We start from the raw sequence: 21,520 nt of genomic DNA, 5'->3' as shown, positions 1-21,520 counted from the left end.
TATTTATTGTCCCAAAAGTAATTTTTTTGTGTTCACTGATAAGTTACATGTATTGATTCTGGAACTGTTTGTTCTTGTGTATTACAAAAACATACAATTTATACCTGAGAAATTCTGTTCTCCACTTCCCTACAGACTTCCTCATACACATGAGGAATTCTGTAGGGAATTGAAGAACAGAAGCTTACTAAACTCTAACAGGGAGCTTAATGATTTTGCACTAACTGAGAGCAAATTGGAGGAGAAATTGATGCAGTTAAACAAGGAACCTGGGGTGGATGGGATCTATTCAGTTACATTAAAGGAGGTGGCAAAGGAAATAAGCAAACCCTTAGCCATAATTATGACAGCAACCTTGAACTCAGGAGAAGTGCCCACAGAGGAGATGTGCAAATGTATCCCCAATTCACAAAGAGGGATCAAAGGGTGACAAGTTATTACAGACCTGTTAATTTAACTTCTGTTCCAGGGAAAATAATGGAGTCAATGGTTAAAGAAGCATGGCAAGATCATCTAGACAAGACCACGGTAATAATTCAGACACAGCATGGGTTTGTTAAGGAAAAGTCTTGTCTGACAAATCTGATTGGATACTGTGATGTGGTTACAAAGGAACTAGATGCAAAAAATAATTTTGATATCATATACTTGGATTTTAGGAAAGCCTTTGATACTATTGTGCATGGAAGACTACTGTACAAATTTGAGCAGTATGGCATTAAGGGCAAAGGTGTTACAATGGATAAAAGGGTGGTTGAGTGGGAGAAGACAGAGAGTGGTAATCAATGGGTGCTACTCATTGGGGACTAATGTTATTAGTGGAGCCCCCAGGATTTGGTGTTGGGCCCACTGTTGTTTTCTGTATTTATCAATGATATTGATAAAGGAATATCAGGCTTAATGTCCAAGTTTGCTGAAGATACAAAGGTTGGTACGGTTGTTAGTGACAGTAAGGATGGTAAAGTAAAGTAAGTAAGGATGGTATGCTACTGCAACAGGATCTGGGAAAAGTTCAACAGATGGTTGAGAAGTGGTAACTAAAGTTTAACATTGACAAATGCAAAGTGCTGCATACAGGTAGCAGTAACCCCAGAGTAACATACCAACTGTGTGGTACTACACTCGGGTAGTGGAGAATGAAAAAGACCTGTTGTTTGGTTTTTAGACGCATTAGCAACCAAGGCCACGTTGCTCCGGGAATGTGCACTGGTCATTCCCTTGACCTTTCCACATCCTCCGTATTTGGTGGTGACGGGCTCGAACCCCGGTCTAATCACGAAGTGTGTGCTACGCACTGCTGCTCCTTCCCACCTGGCTGCAGAGGCGCCGAGAAAAAGACCTGGGAGTAACTGTGCAGTCAGATATTGGTATTGGTATGGGTGTTTAAGGACACAGGGTAAGCATAGACCAAAATGTGCCAGTTCCTATATTGCTACTGTATAATTATATAATAATTGGGTACAGTTTGGCATCAAATCGATTTATATAGGTGTATTTGTTTAAGGAAGGTATACAGTTCAACTAGGTTAGCATTATTTCCAATGATGTGGGTAAGCAATAGAGATTCTTGCAATCATGACTGAGAGTGGAAAGTATTTTTTCTAAGAAGGGAAAAGTGCGTACATTCTAAAAGTATATGTTTGACTGTAAGTGGTGATGTACAATGCATACATCGAGGTGGATCATCCCTGATGAGAAGAAACATATGGGTTAGGTGCAGTGGTGAGCTGTGAATATTTTAACAATGGGCTCGCAGTTTTTCTGACTTTCTACCCAGTAAATTTGATCGGTCATGGAAGTGATGTCATCCGTGGATTCCACCAGAGGTGCTTCCTACGCTCACACTACTAGTAGTGTGATTAGAGCGCGTGATGCATTTTTTGTGACCGGTATGATATCTCAAGTCAGGGACAGATGGGCCTTATTACCCCCTTAACCATGCTTTTAGTGAATGCGTAAAACATTCCTAGGTCTATCTAAAAAAAAGTTTAAAAACATGGTCATCATGCCTCCCCTTACGATGATAACTGGATACAATAGTGTTTGGAGTTCTAACTTTTTAGAATTCTTGAATAGTATGACATCAAAATCACACTTCCTGCAGTTACTACTACAGTAAGTATGTTGCAACAATACAAGTATATATCATATGACTGCAACAATACAAGTATCTGTCATATGACTGCGACAATACAGATATTTGTGAACAATTTATTTTTTTTTGTCTCGCATTTTCATTACATTCCATTGTTAGTGCTCTTAACAGCTGCGTATGTTGCTTCAACTACAAAGATTGGTACCTCAATCGACGATGTTTTCCAGAGATATTTAGATACATTGCAATCGCAAGTATACATTTCTTACTTTAGTTATCATAAATCCATTGTACCTTATCTTCCAGAAATTATGCAAATTTGTAAATGATCAATAAAATATTTAGAATATAAAAGCTCTTTTATTTCATAATCAATATATACAAATCAAAATATCTAAAAGAAACATGATGGATGTTTCATCTTTGTAAAAAAGCTGCACGTGCTCGGCACATGTGCAACTTTTTTATTTGTCTTTTTTTTAAGAATTAGGGAAATATAATGGATACATTTTTTTTTTCATGATAAAATTTTAATATTGCGAATAAAAAATAACATGAAATATTTCCCATATCACAAAACATTCTACAATATAAAAACAAATATTACATAAAAAACAAACTTTCTAGAAAAAGTACACAAAAATCACAGATTACATGAAAAAAAATTATTACACAAATATTCAAGAAAATTTTATTCTAAAAATTGCCATATACAATTTACTTTATTAATATTTGTTGTCGATCTTCTGCTTTGCTTAATAGTTGAGCAATGATTACAAAGGAATGATTTGTCATAACGATCCGGATCAAACTGAAGCAATGGTTTTCCATTTAGATATATGGTCATCATAATCTGCAACGTGTTTAATTGTCGACATTATTTATTCATTCGCTCAATATTATTCATTACGCTAAAAGCTCGCTCAGCTTCAGCAGTGCTAATCGCAATGGTTTCAAAGATATTTCTGGCTTTCTTAATTGAAAAGGGAATTTCACTTGATTTTAAAGATAAACTGCCTTTGTCAAAATCATTAATTTTTATTTCATGTTTTATCAGAAAACAAATTTCTTATTCGGTTTTCACCGTCTTGCTATCGAGACGAAAAGTTCTTTCATATTCCACAATTTCCGGTAGCACATGTTTAAAATTTCTTTCAATGGTATCGTTATTTTCTTTATTTAATTTAAAATCACTCTGTTCATTAATAACTTATCCTTTAAAGATAAAACAATGCATTTAATAACTTGTCATGAGGTAATTTTTTAAATGTGTTCTTACTTCGAATTTGATTCTTTCAAATTCTTTCCACTTCAACATGCTCTCAATTTTAGCTTCATAATTTCCTTCAGAATTTTTCAAATTAGCAATAGCATTGATAGTTCGAATAATTAATCTATCTGCTTTTACCATAGTGAATCTGTAAAGCTTCTGAAAGGTAAGGGATCTCCTGCAGGATGTCAATCATTAGTGCTAAATGGTTACGAAATTCCACATTAAAAGTTGATTTAATAATCCAGAATATTTAACTTCTGATTCAAAATGTTTGCACAAAGTGGGATAATTCCTCCAACCCACAATTGCCATCCGCAAGCTACATCGTAGCCCGAACACACGACTGATCTTTATAGTTTCCACATCAAGTTCTTTAGCAATCATCCTTAATTTATGCTGCTTTTTGGAGATTGGTGATATGCATACAGATATATATATATATATATATTTTTTTAATTATTGCATGTATGCCATTAAAGTTTAAAACATTTTCTACACAGTGAAAGCCTCGACGAAGTTTCAAAATCTGCCAACATTTCATCTTCGTAAAGTTCATATAATATCTTAGTTGCCTCAATCCCCCCCACTACATTGCTACTTTCACTAGTTCTTTGAATACTATACAAAATGTTGGAATCACTTGGATATTCAGCTACTGTGACCATGTAAACATAGATGGAGAAATTTACTGGAAGGCGTAGATCATTCACTTCTCCGAAAAACATATGCCCGTTTGTCGGAGTAAAGGAGAACCACAACACAGGTTGACCAGGGGCTATTATCGGTGTCGGAACCTTCTTAATCCTCTGACTGGCTATGGAAAGCATATTAACTAGCATGACTTCTTGGTATGTGACTGCAGAGGTTTTACGGACACCACTAACATTGTGAAATGGCAATTCCTTTCGCCCTTAATTTTATTCGCACTTTCTAATTGCCTAAAGGTCAGAACGATGCATACAAAGTTGTCTCTCCTAATCCGTTTGTTACACGGAAATTTTCTTTGTTCAACGAAAACCATTTTAAATGTAATTACCAAGAGGAATTCAGAAAAATTCGCTATAAAGAAGTTGGTTAAACAGAGGTCCGACTGTAATTAAATCAAAAATGAAGCAATTTAAAATACATAACTGACTGATTACGCCATTAAAATGCTGGGAACGGGGCCCCATCACCCCACCGTAGTTTCGGCTCTGGATACTCAATAATTACATTCAGGATTTCATTTGTAAAATAAATGATTGTTTCAACAATGGGCTCTCACGAGCCCACTATAGCTCACCACTGGTTAGGTGCATATTTCCTATCCTGAGTCTTGACAGTACAACTTCTTCCTATCTGTTTTGTCTGAAGCTGTAATTCCATAATGCTGGTTCCTCTTTGATTTGGAGCAGTTTGTTATTCCTTTGTGACTTCCATATTTCTGACTACTGAAATGTAGTCAGAAATATGGAAGTTTCAAATAATCCACGTATAGTACTTGGTAAATTTCTGGTGCTGTACTATTTGGTTGTTTAGCTGCCTGATCTGCTCTTTCACTACCTGTAATACCAGTAAGTCCTGAGATCCAGCAAAATTTCACCGAATGATTTTTATTCCTTAGATGGTTTAAACATGAAAGGATTTGTTTTATGATGGGATGAAATACAGAATACTTATTGTCTAGTGAAGACAGAGCACTCATGGAATCAGTGTATATTACACTGCTAGCATTGGCAAAAGCATTGATTTTCTCTAGGGCTAATTTAATTGCATACAATTCTGCAGTATAACTGCTACATTCAACCGGAAGTGACAAGGAGACTGTGAAAGAAGGAAAGACAGCTGCGGGCCCCAACGACAGAACTTGTTTTTGAGCCGTCTGTATACATTAGGCAGCTTTGCGTATTCTCGAGGGCATGTTCTTTATGTATTTGTTTTATATTTTCGTCCACCAGGGATTTCTTTCTCCATTGCTGAAAGTAGATGTCACAGTAAGGAAGGTTTACAGACCAAGGTGGATCAGGTACATCAGTCTCTTGAAGTATATTGTCAAAATTAATATTCCAGGTATGAAGCAAAAATCTTTTAATCTAATACCAGCGGGTCTATTTTCGGTCGGTTTACTGTTATAGAATGCTGTCCATTGAGGATTGGTAAGTATCAGTTGGAAAGCTTTGAATTTTGGCTGCATAGTTGAGGAGCAGCATTTTCCTTCTAAGGTGAAGTGGAGGTTCGTGTGCCGCTACATACAGACTCTGGACAGGGGATGTTTCTAAACACACCCAGAGCAGTATGAAGGGCACTGTGTTGGATAGTATTAAGTCTGGTCAGTGCACTTTTCCTGGCCGAGTCATAGACAACAGCACCATAATCCAAACGAGACCTGATAAGAGCCTGATACAGCTGTAAAAGTATATCTATCAGCACCCCATGTCGTTGCAGAAATGGACCTGAGTATATTAATTGTTCAGTCACTTAGACTGAACAATACTGTGAGAGTATTGTTCAGTCTAAGTGAGAATAGGGTAGAACTAAGTACTGATCCTTGTGGGACACCTTCTTGAGTGCAGGACCAAGAAATTACAGAATGATAGCGGACCTGAAAGGCCTTCTGTTGAAGAAAATTTCTGATAAGTGCCCTCGCAATCCTACGGAAAAAAGTTCTCTCAATATGCCGTACCTCCAGGTAGTATCAAAAGCCTTTTCGATATCAAGACTTACCATAACAAGATGTTCATTTCTGACGCATAAGCATCACGGATGTTAGTCTCGGCTTTCACCATTAGATCTAAAGTGGTTCTGTTTTGTTGGAATCCAAACTGATTGCTGTTCATAAGTTTTTTTAGTTTCCAGAAACCAGGTAAGTCATTTGTGTATCATTCTTTCAAGAGTTTTACCTAGGCAGCTAGTGAGGGAGATAGGTCGGTAATTTTGAGGCAGCGATTGATCTTTTCCCGGTTTAGGAAAGGCTAAAATAACAGAGTGATGCCATGCAGAAAGATATGTATCTTTGAGAAAAATCTGATTATAGAACATTAATAAATTTAAGGCAGTACTGTTTATATGTTTCAGCATTACATAATATATTCCATCAGGTCCAGCTGCACTATTGGGTGATCTGTTTAATGCTGCTTGCAGTTCAAATAGGTTCAATGGTGATTATAGGCATGATTTTGGGTTGTATGGAAGTTGATTTTATACCTTTCAGCTAGAGCTTTGATTTGAAGAAAGGAGTTGTCATATGCAGATGTTTGGGAGAAAGTCTCTGCAAGGGCATTAGTATTTCTTGAGAAGAAGATATTTCCTGTCCATTCTGGTTTAAGATGGGAGCAGGAGGTGGTAGATATTTACCACTGAGTTGTTGAATCTTTTTCCAGATAAGTCGACTACTTGTATCCTTTGTGATAGTGGAGGCAAACTGTATCCATGAGTCCTTTTTGGCCTTCTTAATTTGTCGAGCTTTTGCCTTAAGTCTTTTGTATTGAATTAGGTTGTTGGTAGTTGGAAACTTCTGAAAGCGGTTCCAAGCTTTATTTTTTTCCTTTTTCACATTGTTACAAGCTTCGTTCCACCAGTGTTTAAGATTTTTGTGTTTACGTGAAGAGGACTGAGGTATTGCTCCGAAGGCTGAGGTTAGTATTTCCTCAGTAATGTGTACAGTGACTTCATCAACGGGTTGTAGTTTAATCAATTGGCTGTTAAAAGAAAGACAGGTTGAATTTTTTTCCCAATCTGCTTTTGAGAATTTCCATTTTATCCGATGATCAGGGCATGGGGTTTGTAGTGTTTGGATTCTGCTTACAACTGGGAAGTGATCGCTATTGTGTAGATCATTTAAAACTGTCCATTCTATACTAGGATATAATATGGGGGAACAGATTGTTAAATCAACTGCTGAAACAGATCCAGTGGGAAGGTGAGTATAAGTATTTTGACCAGTGTTTAGTAATGTCATATTAAGTTGGTCTAGTATCGTCTCTATCAAGTGTCCTCTATTGTCCACGTGGGCTGATCCCCACAATGGATGATGCGCATTGAAGTTACCAAGGGTACAAAAAAAGGTGATGGTACTTGTTTTATGAGGTCTTCTAGTTCTTTGAACGTGTACATATTGTTGGGTGAAAGGTACAGTGATACTAGAGTTAGAATTTGTCCAACTGATACACGTACTGCAACAGCTTCTAAGTGGGTCTCGAGCGGAATGTTTCTAGAAGGTATTTTATAGTCAATTAAGATCGCAATGCCTCCACATGCAGATAATGAAGGGTTTCTATCTTTTCTGTAAATTGTATAATTTTTGATTGATGGTGTTATTTGTGGAGTTAGATTAGTCTCTTGTAAGCAAACGGCTACAGGACTGTATTGAGAGATTAAATCACAGATGTCATCGGTATTGCTGCATAAACCTCTACAATTCCATTGTACAATGTGCTGCGTTATTTGGGTTTGGACAGGGAAGGCGAGTCTGTCTGTTTTTTGTGAGTGGTTTGCTTTTGACGGTCATATTTCGTTTTATCTTTTTTAGGAAAATTGGGACGTCTGGAATCTATACACTCTTCTACATCATCCGTTTGACCAAGTGAATATCCGGTCTCCATATCATCTTCTGCATGATGATCAGACTGTTTCTTCTTGTGCAGTTATATTTTCAGAATTCATTCTATTTGAGTTTATCTTTTGTAATTCGGTGGCTTGTTGCCTTAGTGATTTATTTGACATTTTATCATGAGATTTTAGGTGGAACTGTGATAGGGGTATTATTTATTTCATCAAATAGAACAGGTTTGGTGGCAGTTTGAGGTGTTGATAGCACAGATCGTGCCCATTCTGCAATGGATGTATTGGGTGGAATTGATACTTCAGCTTGGGTTGACACAGCTTGAACTTTTGTGTAATGGAAGCGAACGTGCGTTTTGGGATTGTTGACTTTATTTGCTTTCTTGCTTCTTGATATGTGACCTTATTCTCAATCTTATACTTTTGTATTAATTTTTCAATTTTCCAGAGGTTGCACAATTTTGAGTATGCTGGATGGCCACTCTTGCAATTTGGACATTCCGGAGCCTTTGCAATACACTGTTTGTGAATGATTTTTTGACCCGCAGTTAGGACAAATAGTTTCGCCTCTGCATGTTGTCTGGGAGTGACCAAACTTTTGGCATTTGAAACATCTTAAAGGGTTAGAAATGTATGGTCGGATACGGCAGTTTAGGTAGCCTGCTTTAACTGAGGTCGGCAAATTTGGTGTACTAAAGGTCAATATAATATTACATGTTGGAACAAGCTTGTCATCCTTCTGTATTATAATTCTTCTTGCTTGAGTTACTTTCTGTTCTAGTAATTCCAAGATTATCTCCTCTTCGGTCACGTTCAATAAATCCCACTCACTCATTACTCCTTTTGAGGAGTCCAATGTGTCATGCAGTGAGATTTTAATTGGAATTCTGCTTATAGATGACATTTTTAGTAATAATTCTGAATGCTTTGCTTGAATGGTCTCAATTAAAATATCTCCTGATTGGAGCCTTCTCGAGACATCTGAATAACAAAGAGAGAGTTTGCTTAGCAGCTGAGTCAACAAGGAATGTATTATCAAAAAAGCTGGTGGTTCTTTGTTAGAGTCCTTTTTCATTCTTTTTGGAAGATTGAGATTGTCTTCCATTCTGCAGGTGTCGGTAATTTTAAAGCCTGTTGGCTCTAGTGGTGGACATGCATCACAGTCCATTGTTGCTCCTTTTAGCCCTGGGAGTGAGAGCTTTTCCTCCCAGGTTTCCAGCCCCACCACTGGAGGCAGGAGTGGTGCCACCTAGTGACCAAGTGACTGGAGAAGTTAGTTTGTTAGTGTAAAAATTAATAAATATACTAGGAAAAGAAAGGTGATTTTTCCTTTCTGGGTTCTTACTTAGGATCTGTTAAGTACAGAACCACTTACAAAGAAATGAAGATGAGAAAAGCACTGTAAAGAAAGCAGAGTGAAATCACTGAGAAAGATCACTATATATCATTTAGGAAGATCGCTTGAACATTATCGCTTGGCACACAGGGCCAGGCTGCAAGAGTAGCTCATTGGGTCTTGTGAATGATATACAGGAATTTTGCTAGAAAGGATAAGGAGGTGATTATCCCCTTGTATAAGGCAATGGTCGGACCACACCTCAAGTACTGCATACAGGTCTGGAGGTCTCATTTTAGGAAAGATATAGAATTGCTGGAACAAGTATAGAGAAAGGTTTAAGTTCTGCAAATTGCAGTGTCTGGAGACCTTGAATGATTTAAGCAAGTTCAATGCTGATGGCATTCTTCCTCTTGCCCAGATCAGTCACTTGAGGAGACATATATTGAAACTGAGGAAAGGCAGTTGCAGAACAGATGTGTGGAAATTTGCCTTTGGCTAGTGGGTGGTTAATTGCTGGAACAAACTTCCATCTGTCATTGCGGAAAAGGAGGAACTGGACAAACTTTTAGAGGGAATGGATGTGTGAAATGTTTTTTTTTTTTTTTTGGCTGATGCTACATATAATAACTAATGTGTGTACTGCACATAACTTTTAATGCTTTCTTGCATCATATGCCTCTACTACTAGTACATCCTGCCTAGCTCAGAGGTTCTAATTAGCCGAAGTGCAGTTTATAAAATTGCTCTCTTTAGGAATTATCATTTCCTGATAGGAAGTTGCTCTGAGCATTGCTCAGAAATGCTTTACATATTACACACATTTTGTGTTTAAGTGACTGAATTAGCTTACTGTGCATGTAGTAGTAGTAGTAGTAGTAGCAGCATGTGATGCAAAAAAGCAAGTGTACAAGCTTATGCAGCATCAGCCAAAAAAAAAAAAAAAAAATTCACAAAACAATTCCCTCTTAAATGTTTATACAGTTCCTCCTTAAATTTATTTAACCTATTCCACAACAACAGATGGAAGTTTGTTCCAGCAATTAACCACCCGCTGGCTAAAGGCAAATTTCCGCATATCTATTCTACATCTGTCTTTCCTCAATTTGAATTTTGCCTCCTTAGGTTCATAATCTGAACAAGTGGAAGAATCTCATCAGAATTCAGTGTGTTCAACCCATTCAAGGCCTTATACACCTCAATCAGATCATCTTGCAGGTGCGTAGTCTCCAGCCGCTGCAATTTGCAGAACTTAAGCCTCTCTTGGTAAGAGGATCCCTTCATTCCCCTCACCAATCTTGTTGTCCTTCTCTGTACACACTGAAGCAAATCTACATCCTTCCTAAAATGAGGCCTCCAGGCCTGTATGCAGTACTCAAGGCGTGGCCTGACCATTGCCTTATACAGAGGGACAATCACTTCCTTTTCCCTGCTAGCAAAATTCCTGTATATCATTGACAAAACCTCATGACCTGCTTGGCAGCCTGTCTGCATTGCTCAGAAAACTTCATATCTGACTGCACAATTACTCCCAGGTCTTTTTCATTTTCTACCACCTTAAGTGTAGTACCACACAGTTGGTACGTTTCTCTGGGGTTACTTTTACACATATGCAGTACTTGCATTTGTCAATGTTAAACGTCAGTTGCCACTTCTGCCCATATTTTCTAGATTCTGTTGCAGTAGCACACTGCCTTTACTGCCATTAACAACCCTGAGAGAGAAGATGTAGTTTCATCCTCTCTCTCTTTTTAAATAGATCTTTAGATGACTTACTTGATCTCTTTGAGTTCAAGTCAGGTAGTGCTAATAAAGCAAAAAAAAAGTGAAAAGCTACTGGAAAAACTGTTCACTGGAAACTAAATTAAACATTCTAAAAAGACTGAATTTGGGCGAGTGCTAGAGATACACTGCATTTAGTAATTTTTGAGTGATTTGAAAATCAACAGCATCACAAACTGCTACTATAAAATAATGTAAATATGGTGTACATATAAGGTTCTGTAATCTTGAGGTAAGCTTTCTTGCATTTTATTGAACATATACTCTATGTTTTACCACATAATTTATGTATTTAAAGTTTATATTTAAAGCTTCAAATGTTTCTGTAAAGTTATTTCTTTAAATGTCTCAATACATTTAATATTTTTTATTCAAATTAATATCGTTCATTTCTCTATATAATATTTAATATAGGGAGAAATGGTGCCTTAAAATCAGAAACTCCGGTCATGCCAAGAAATAAAATTATTTACATTATATTCTATGGATGAATCTCCCCCATTTAATGCTCTATTTCATAGTCACAACTAAGAGTGCTAAGAGAGGTAATGCCTGTAAAGCTTCAAATACATTAAATGCAGTTTAGGAGGTAAGTTTAGAAGAATTCAAGTTACCTGTATTTTCAACAAGTTCTAAAGAAACTGAATCAGAAAGTGGGCCAAAAAAAAAACATAGACACCACCACAACATATTAATGCAAGAGTACACAAAAATATACAGTCTCAATTGAGGAACTACCACTTGAGTTAAGTATGAAAACATTTTCCCATCCTCCCTATAGCTCAAGGGTTGCCATTTTCCATTAGATGTTAAGCTAATAAACGTTAGACAGGCATATCTTAAATCATCTCTCAAACAATAACCTTTCTAAAGCATTTAGAAAATGGGTGGCAATCTAATGCGACTGCTATTATATATTGGCAATCACATCAGTTTGCCACCCATTTTTACACGTCATTACTATTCTGTTCTGTTTTTAGGTTTTAGGCACATCAGTGACTTAGACCACGCTGCCCCATTTGTGTATGTTCAAGTGTGTTGACAGCTCAATTTGCATGTTATGTAGGCTGGAAAACATGGAATAATTTGCAAAAGAAATCCTACTCCCTATGCCTAAGACTGACTAAATACAGCTTCAATTTAAGAGGACTTAAAAAATTTCTTCAGATGTTGTTGATATCAAACCAAGGCCTTGTCGGTACTAACGTAAAGTCTGAACTTTCACTTTTTTCAACAAGTAAGTGAAAGCTCAGTTCTGGAACCTGTTTGGCCACATAATTCGTCATGTTGGTGTCAAATCGTGATCTAGTACTTCCATCCATTCGATTCCCTCCTCACATGTGAATAATTTGTTAATTTTATAGCTAGCTCAATGTTTAATTCAACAATCTTCTTTCTGTTGCCTGTTATGTGTAATCTGAAATGGTGATGCAAAAAATTTTGTAATTTTAGAAGGCCACATGGATGTTTTGACATCCATGTGGCATAGTAGTTTGACATATAATGCTAGCATTACTGTGTGCACCTAGTATACCTCACAACCATAAGATTCAAGGGACCTTTAGGCAAATTTTTCTAGGGAGGAGAGAGTGAATCTTATAGTCAGAAAATACAGTAATTTTCAAAACACTATTTTCTGAATGATAAGACACACTGGACAGAAAGATGCATACCTACCTGTTTTAGAAGACAAATTTTGGGAAAAAACATTTTATTGCATATAACCAAAACACAAATCCAGAAGTGTTTACTACACATGATAATCAATGTAGAAAGAAGATTTTTATTCACCATGAACTCCAAAAATACATTATTACTGATGCTTTGGTCTGAATTTTCAGTTTCTTCAAAGAGTATATTATCTTCATTACTATCAAGGGATTGCTGTTCCCCATTTCTAGAAAGACCTGGGAACTGTGTCAAGATTTCATTCAACCTATTGGCATAACATCAGTTTGGTGCCTCCATCTGTTTGATCCACTCTTCATGCATAAATACTTTAAAGGGTTTGTTAACTGAGATGTCCAGTGGTTACAGCTGGCTAAGGTCTGCTGGAATTACAACTAATGGTGTGATTAATTCAGTACCTGTGCTTTTTATTACCTCTGTTATGTGTGATCTAAAGTGGTCATACATTAAACGTGCTGGCTTTAAGCATGTCGAAACATCCAGAAGGCTTATTATGAATGTTTTTACCATACTTTTTCTCTAGCTATAGCTAAAGATAAAATACTACAGTGTGCACTTTCAGACCATATGAGCAAGGGAGTTTTAAGCAACATTTTCCAGGAGAAAAAGTGTCTAGTGGTCTGGAAAACATAATTTTTCTTTACTTGCACAACTTGTGTTTTGTATTTTACCAGAGAAAATGAAAAAATATTTTTTGTTCTATGAAGATTTTGTCATGAATAACTGTTATTTATACATCATCATCAGAGTTAAACAATATCCTTGGTTAAAATTATAGACACTACAAAAATATGTTCTATAAACAATGTTTTAATGTACACCAGTTTTAACTATAGTACAGGTAACTCTCGTATAACCAAACTACTGTCTAACACAGTAGTTTGGTTCCTACAAAATCTCGTGTAATGCGAAACTGTATCATATGGGACTAAGAACCAGTACAAAAAGGGAGGAATGTTCCAAAAGCTAACAAAAATGTTTTTTTTTTTTAAAAAACTATCAGAAACTTAATTTTTACACTAGTAATAACTTAATATTTCAACTTTATTTTTATAATAGTAGTAACTTAACAACTGAATAAACGTCTTACCTTACAAACTTGCCAGATAATGTATGTTCATTTAATTTTCTTCCTCTTCATCACTGCTAAGCACAACCTCTTCTGCAGCATCTAGATTTCATGTACCTTCTGCTCTCTTTAAAAGTCACAAACTGCACTCTTCAAAGTCACAATTATTTTTTATGGTCTCAAACATGCACAAGTTCAGTAGCACAGAACCTAACCCAGGGATCTCCCAACAAATGATACGCGAAAATTGGAAGAATATTTTTCAGTTAGCAAAATAAAAATAAATTTATGCTTACATACATAGCTCGCTTATGTACTGTACATACTAATTGATATTTCTGTTCACGGACTTTTTTTTTTTTTTTTTTTGGGTTGTAAAATTTAAAACAGAAGCAATTAATAACAAAGAATATGGCACGCACAAGTTGCAGCAAACACGATACACACAAGTGAGATACGGAATAATGAGTTTCTGAAAATTTATTTATGTTTTTTATGAGTGAATATTTCATGGAAGGGGAAACAACATTTCACCATAATAATGTGAAAACCCATAGAATTCCAGCTATTGGTACTATAGCAAATGCAAGAAGATCGAGTTTACTATCCATTTATAACTGATTCAAATTTGATGTAAAATTTAAAACAGAAGCAATTAATAACAAAGGATATGGCACACACAAGTTGCAGCAAACACGATACAGAGTAATGAGTTTCTGAAAATTTATTTATGATTGAATATTTTGTGGAAGGGGAAATACATTTCACCATAATAATGTGGAAACCTACAGAATTCCACCTATCAGTACTATAGCAAATGCAAGAAGATTGAGTTTACTATCCATTTATAATTGATTACACTAACAGAAAAGCCCAATAAACCAGAAACTGCAAATTGTTTTTATTGTTTTATGGTAGTGACCTCCAGAAAAATACCATGAAGGCGATAATAACAAAGGAGTCAACAGCGGGGATTCACAAAAAGAAATGGAAATGCTGAAAATTACATCTAACATAATAGCAGGGTTTTTCCAGCACAAAAGCTCAAAAATACTGTGTTATGTGAAATTTTCAGCAATTCTCAAACTGTATTAGAGCGAAACCTTGTTGTAGAAGTACAGCGTTTTGCGAGGATTGCTGCAATTTATAAATCGTGTTAGAGTGAAACGGGTTGTAGAAGTACCGTGTTATACGGGGGTTGTCTGTACTTATATTTGAAACTATTCTTTAAACTTTACCATCTCAAACAATGCTGCACTTCTAACCAAAATATAATCAATATATATTTAATTTACTGACCTTAATATGCTTATAATGTGGTGGTTTCTGATTTCTTTCAGATTCCTCCTGTGCAACCTTTGCAGCTTTTTTCACCTGCCAATCATGAAAGGCTTCATTTGCTTCCTCCAGAGCTTAAAAGATAAAAAGAAGAAGAAAAACACTGCGTTATAATGAAATATTTCATTTAAGAAATCTAAATAAAAAAATAAAAAAAAAAGTCCAAAATATTTTCTTTTATCTGGTTTCCAACATAAAGTCAAAATACAGCAAATCTTTTTCAGACCTGAAAATTTTCTAATGTACATGCATAATTAGAAGATCTCTTAATAACAATTAGACTGCTACAAAGAAGCAGATTCAATTTTGAAATAAGTTACTCTGTCTTTCTTATTTTCATAAATTTAGGGGGGGGGAGAGGTTAGGAGCATTAGCAACCAAGGCCATACTGCTACGGGGATATGCAGTGGTCATTCCCTGACCTTTCTGCACCCTCCGTATTTGGTGGTCATGGGCTCGAACCCCGGTCTAATCAAGAAGCGTGTGCTATGCACTGCCGCTCCTGCCCACCTGGCTAAGGAGGTGCGGAGGAGTTGCCAAAACCAAACAACAGAAAAAACAAATCATCAAATGAAATATTTTAGTTCAGCAGAAAAGCCCACTTAACAAAGTGCTTAACTACAAAAATAAGAGGGAAATAAAATCCCCCCCCCCCAAGCAAATCTCGACTGGAGTGATGATTTCAGGCAGAGGTGGGAGGTTTTCCACGTGAGTTATTCTGGATATGCCTGTGCAATACATGGGTGTATCTAGATTAATGAATATTCACATAGTTCCTAAAAAATAAGGGTAATAAATCCCTTTGTTAAATTATTGCCCCATTGCATTTCTCCACCTGGTCTTAAAAATCCATGCTACACAGTTAATTCCTCTCTTGTGTTGCTTTATACACTCTCTTACTCTGTTGGTGTTTTTACTTCTACATAGAAACTTGCTGATATCCAGCCAATTCTTAAAAAGCTCCTCATTTAAATTATTGTCCTATTCCTTCCCGGTAATCCTATCCACGGTTTTACTGATCATAACGTACTACATTTCACCTCCCAGTCCACTCCTTAAATGTCAGATAATTCTCCAATGAGGCAATGAAAACTTTGTTAACTTCAGCCCTTCAAAAACTGCCCTATTTCTCTCTCAAAAAAACTGGGTTTTCTTTTTTTATTCTCAGCATTACTTTTCTTCTAACACCTACTGACTATATAGAAATCCCAAATCCACCTGCCATGGAATGTTGTTCCTACATCTGGTGTGGTGTTCCCAAAAACTTCTTTTAAGCCTTTAAGGATATTCACAAGAATGCAATCAGGTTAATTAATGACCCATCTCTTATGAACTCTCTACATAATTTGTCATACATGCATTAATTTTCTGCTGGATGCTTTTTTTTTCTAGATATTTCCATGAGCACTGTTCTTCTGAATTGTAATATAAAATCAAACTATGTATCTATAATTCCACCACTCTCCTCCAAATCAATCTGAACACGTGCTTTAAATAGTCAACATCCATTCACAGAACTAATTTTCCTCTTATTCATTTATCCCTTCTACTTCTGTTCTTTGGAACAGTTTTTCTTCACATATGCTTCTGTAAAATTACAATCACAGAAATTCAAGCCTAATATTAATAATTATCTTCTGTCTTCTCAACCTTCAAGTCATGCATGGTATGAAGTATCAAAAAATAACAAGAATATTTCATTAAGAAAAGCAAATTGTACAGGGAGAGAAGAAGAAGAGAGAAGGAAAAAAAAAAAAAAAAAAAAAAAACGGAAAGCCCATCAATTATTATCCCAATAACTGGCACGCCATGACTATTGACAAAGTAACATCTAGCCCGGTGGTTTTCAAACGGGATGAAGCAACAACATTCCAGGGGTGCCATGTAATTTGGGTTTAAGTTACTTAAACTTATTTTTTTTAAAACTTTTTATGTTTATTTCGTTATAAAAAGGTGTACAGTATCTTTTTAATTTTGTGGTGATCTATAATTGATGTTTAGTGAGTACCTCTATATAAAGAAGAAAATTATATACTGTATATATATATAATTTGTATTACGAAATGTAATTTTTATAATTATATTATTGTAATAACTATCATATAACATATATATATATTTTTAATATTATATATATATACAGAGAGAGAGAGAGAGAGAGAAAATCAGATATAACAGGCAGAAAACTGAGTAGGTGTGCCGCAAAACAAAATAAATTACTTAGGGGGTGCCGTTATTAAAAAAAGGTTGAAAACCACTGATCTAGCCAATCAACCAGCAAAACAAATTTAACACAACATGTTTTGAACTGGATGTTTTTAATGAACTGGTGTATAAGAGAGTGATCAATAAGCATTTACCAACACTAAGAAAAATTTGAGTTAGGGATTTAAAACTTGGCTGGTTATTTCATTCTTCTCTATGTAACTACCTTCTAGAGCTACATATTTTTCTTTACACATTTTTCTCCTCTAGTTCTTTCAGACTCCTTGAAGAACTCCTTATTTTGAGCAGAAAATCAAGCTTCCACTTCATTAATTATCTCCTCCTCAGTCTGAAATCTGTGGCCCCATAATGGTTTCTTATTTTAGGGAAGAAAAAGAGGTATACACCTTTAGATAGCTTCCAGTGTCTATTCAACTTGATAGCCTCTCTTAAATTTTGCAAAAGGCTTCTCTTTAGTATTTTCCACTGATGTTGCTTTCTGGTAGGTAATCTATAAGGATGATACCTTTAGGGTTCCAGAAGACTGACAACACGACCATGTTGGCAGACAACATGGTTGTGTTGTCAGTCTGCCAATTCATATTTGCCATACTCCCCATTTGGGGGAGGGGATGGCAAATATGAATGTTTTCACTGTTTGCTCATCTATTTTGTTTCTGGGCATAGTGATGTACTTCACTGTCATATTTTGGTCAAAAAATATCAAATTTCTCTCTAAAAAGTCCCAAAAACTATGCACAACACTTTTCTGTGGGGCTTTCATGGAGGTGCAGTGAGTTCCTGTATTGCAGTGTGTTCCAGACACATAGAGGAACTCATGCATTACAGTACAAACAGACCCATGGCCAATGTTCAGTTCATTTGCTATAAAATTTAGAGTCACATGTCTCTTTCAAGGACTAGCTGTGCTCTTCCTTCACTTGGGTGATAGTGCTTCACCCACACCTGAACTGTGTTCAAATTTTTCACATTTTGACATGATGGGTAAACATAACCATATATAGTTCTCATCTGCTTATGGATTTGTTTTGCTTCTTTGCCTTGCAAATTAAAAAAAAAATTATAACAGATCAGAGCTCAACCATCTCCAGCATGCCAATTCTTGTTATATTCGTGGCTCCAGTTCAGTAACTGATGGATCTAGAAGTACAATATATACATACAGTAGACTCCCAGTTAACCAGCACCCTTGGGGGATTGGTAGATGCCAGATAATTGTAGTTTCTGGTTGCTTGAGAGCTAGTATTAAAAAAATACTTGTCTATTATACTAAGCCCAATACTTAGAAAATTAAGACAAACATAGACAAATTTTATTAAAGAAACTGAGTTTTATTATAGAAACTGCTTTTTGAATACAGTAACTTACAAAAAAAAAAAAAAAAAAAAAAAACACTCAAAACTGTTGCAGTAGGTAGAGAGTTTACTGGGTAGACATCACATGATGTCTACCCAGTAAACATTTTTGGATCTGCATCAGTGGATGATGTTGTGCTGCCAAACTTGCTCTCAGCATTCTTCAAAAATGAACGAATATCACCTTGCTTTGAGGTCTTATGTCTCTCAGACAAAGTCAAGTTATGCATGATGTGGAGCTGCATAAGATGCTGAGAAGTGAAGGGTTGCTGTTCTGCAAAAGCTATTAAAGTTTCAAATGCTGCAGTAGCTCTCTGTCAGGATACTTTTCCCACCTGACACACATCGTCATCGCTTTTTTCCTCCTCTGCAACTTTCATTTTTTCATGATTCACAACAGCTTCTATAATGTCTTCCATATTCAGTGTATGAGTTACTGGTATATCTTCATCCACAACAAGCCAGTCGTCAACTTCATCTTGAGGCAAATTCATTTTGTCAACTAACTCACAGATTTCATCATAAACAGTGCTATTGACAGCTGTACTATTGCCTGGAAACTCCCCAAATTCAACGGAGGAGGACTTCTCAAATATCACAGCTGGCCACAACTTTCTCCAACATTTCCGTATTGTTTAATTTCTCACAGAGTCCCAAGCATAACTGATAGTGTAGATAGCCCCTTTGAAGTTATATTTCTTCTGAAAATCCAGAACTGTCCCATCAAAATTAGTCATTTTCCATATGAAGTCGTGCCTTTAAAACATTTTTATGTTTTGCATCACCCCCTGATCCACTGGTTGGATCAGACTTGTGACGTTAGCTGGAAGATAACACACGAAAATTTTGCCGTTAACTAGCTCTTCAGCAGGAGGATGTGCGCGACAGTTATCCAAGAGCAACAAAACTTGACTATTCTCTGGTAATCCTTCCTTTCTTAAATTTTCTTTAACACTAGGGACAAATGAATAATGAAACCACTTGGTAAAGATTCCTGTGTCCATCCAACTGTTACTCTGTGCATGATAATGTACGGGAAGGTTACTTATGCCTTTAAAGCACCTTGGTTTAGCAAATTTGCCGACCACACACAGCTTTACCTTATGATTTCCTGATGCATTTGCACAAATGAGCACAATTACACGCTCTTTATTTTGCGTAAACCCATGAACTACCTTCTCATTACCACCAGACAAAGTAGAATTAGGCAGACATGTCCACATTAGTCCTGTCTCATCTGCATTATAAATCTGTTCTGGGGTCAAGTCATTTTTTCCCACTATTTCACTAAACATCTCACGAAATGAAGCTGCAGCCTGAAAATCAGCCAATTTCTGCTTCCCTGACAAATCCAGCTTAAGGATGCCGTGATGAACCTTGAATCGAGTGTCAGCCACTTGAAAATGAACACTTACCATCAATTTTATTTTCTCGTGAAATTCTTTCGCTTTTTCTTGCAACATGGGTCCAGAAATACAACCAAAGTTGGATCTTTTCAGCAAAAACCACTCATACAGGGCCTGGTCAAGCACTTCCATTCTCGGTGTATGAAGAGTATGATGCTTCTCTACACTCTTGTCACTCTCCGACTTGGCATAAAACTCCTTTATTTCCCGAGACTGAGCTTAATGTCATAGATTGTTGACGAGCCAACATTAAATTCTTCCATGAGCACTGTAAGACTTTCACCTTTCTCAAGCCTTTTGCATATTTCCGCCTTCTGCTTGAGGGTAAGCGCACTACATGTTTATGCTTACTTGCTACCTGTTTCGGCATACTAGGGGTTGAAAGGGAACACAGAATTTGAATAACATAAATCAACCGGTATTTTTACACAATGAATTGTTGGGAGTGAGAGACAAACATGTGATGAGGGATGCGCGTGCACGTACTCAGCGCAAAGCGGTGTGCCAAGTTTGAATCATTTTATCTAGAAATTAATGTGTATCATTTTAATTTTTCAACTACCTACTATTTCCAAGATTTTTTGCCGGTTGCTTGAATTCCGGTTAATGGAGATTTAGCATTAGCAATAGTCGAGGCATTTGATGCAAGAAAGCAAGCTTATGCAGCATCAGCCAAAAAAAAAAAATAAATAAAATAAATAAATAAAAATAAATAAATAAAAAATAACCACTACCACTTCACCCCTCTGTTCGTTCGAAATACATGTCCAGCTGAGCCTTAAACTTATTTAGGCTATCAACTTCTACGACAAGGGATGGAAGTCGGTTCCACCAACCAACCACCCACTGGCTAAAGGCAAATTTCCTCACGTCTATCCTACATCTGTCTTTCCTCAATTTGAATTTATGCCCTCTCAGGTGATTATTCTGAGCAAGAGGAAGAATCCCATCAGCACTGAGCATGCTCAAACCATTCAAGGCTTTATACACCTCTATCAGATCACCTCGCTGGTGCCTAGTCTCCAGACACTGTAATTTGCAAAATTTAAGCCTTTCTTCGTAAGAGCACCCCTTTGTTCTATTCACTAATCACGTTGCCCTTCTCTGTACTCGTTCCAGCAGCTCTACATCCTTCTTGAAATGAGGCCTCCAGACCTGTATACTGTACTCTAGGTGTGGCCTGACGATTGCCTTATACAAGGGAATAATCACCTCCTTATCCCCGATAGAAAAATTCCTATATATCATTGGCAATACACCATGAGCTAGTCTTGCAGCCCATCTGCACTGCTCAGAGTACTTCATATCTGCCTGCACAACCACCCCGAGGTCCCTTTCATTCTCTACCACTGTCAGTGTAGTACCACAGAGTTGATACATTGCTCTGGGGTTGCTGTTTCCCATATGTAGTA

General features: G+C 36.5%; 1 protein-coding gene across 1 annotated transcript in view; it reads right to left on the bottom strand.

Moving 5' to 3' along the window:
* NSD (Nuclear receptor binding SET domain protein) overlaps positions 1-21,520 on the bottom strand; it is a 402,839-nt gene that overhangs the window by 81,683 nt on the left and 299,636 nt on the right. Inside the window, 1 exon segment of the mRNA XM_090385568.1 lies at positions 15,083-15,195. Within this exon segment, the coding sequence (XP_090241694.1) occupies positions 15,083-15,195 (113 nt within the window).

This window comes from Mastigoproctus giganteus, chromosome 11, assembly GCF_048544385.1.
Source record: "Mastigoproctus giganteus isolate SK-2022 chromosome 11, ASM4854438v1, whole genome shotgun sequence".
NCBI classification, from domain to species: domain Eukaryota; kingdom Metazoa; phylum Arthropoda; class Arachnida; order Uropygi; family Thelyphonidae; genus Mastigoproctus; species Mastigoproctus giganteus.
Note: the sequence above shows the minus strand (reverse complement) of the source record. Positions and strands in the feature narration are given on the sequence as shown.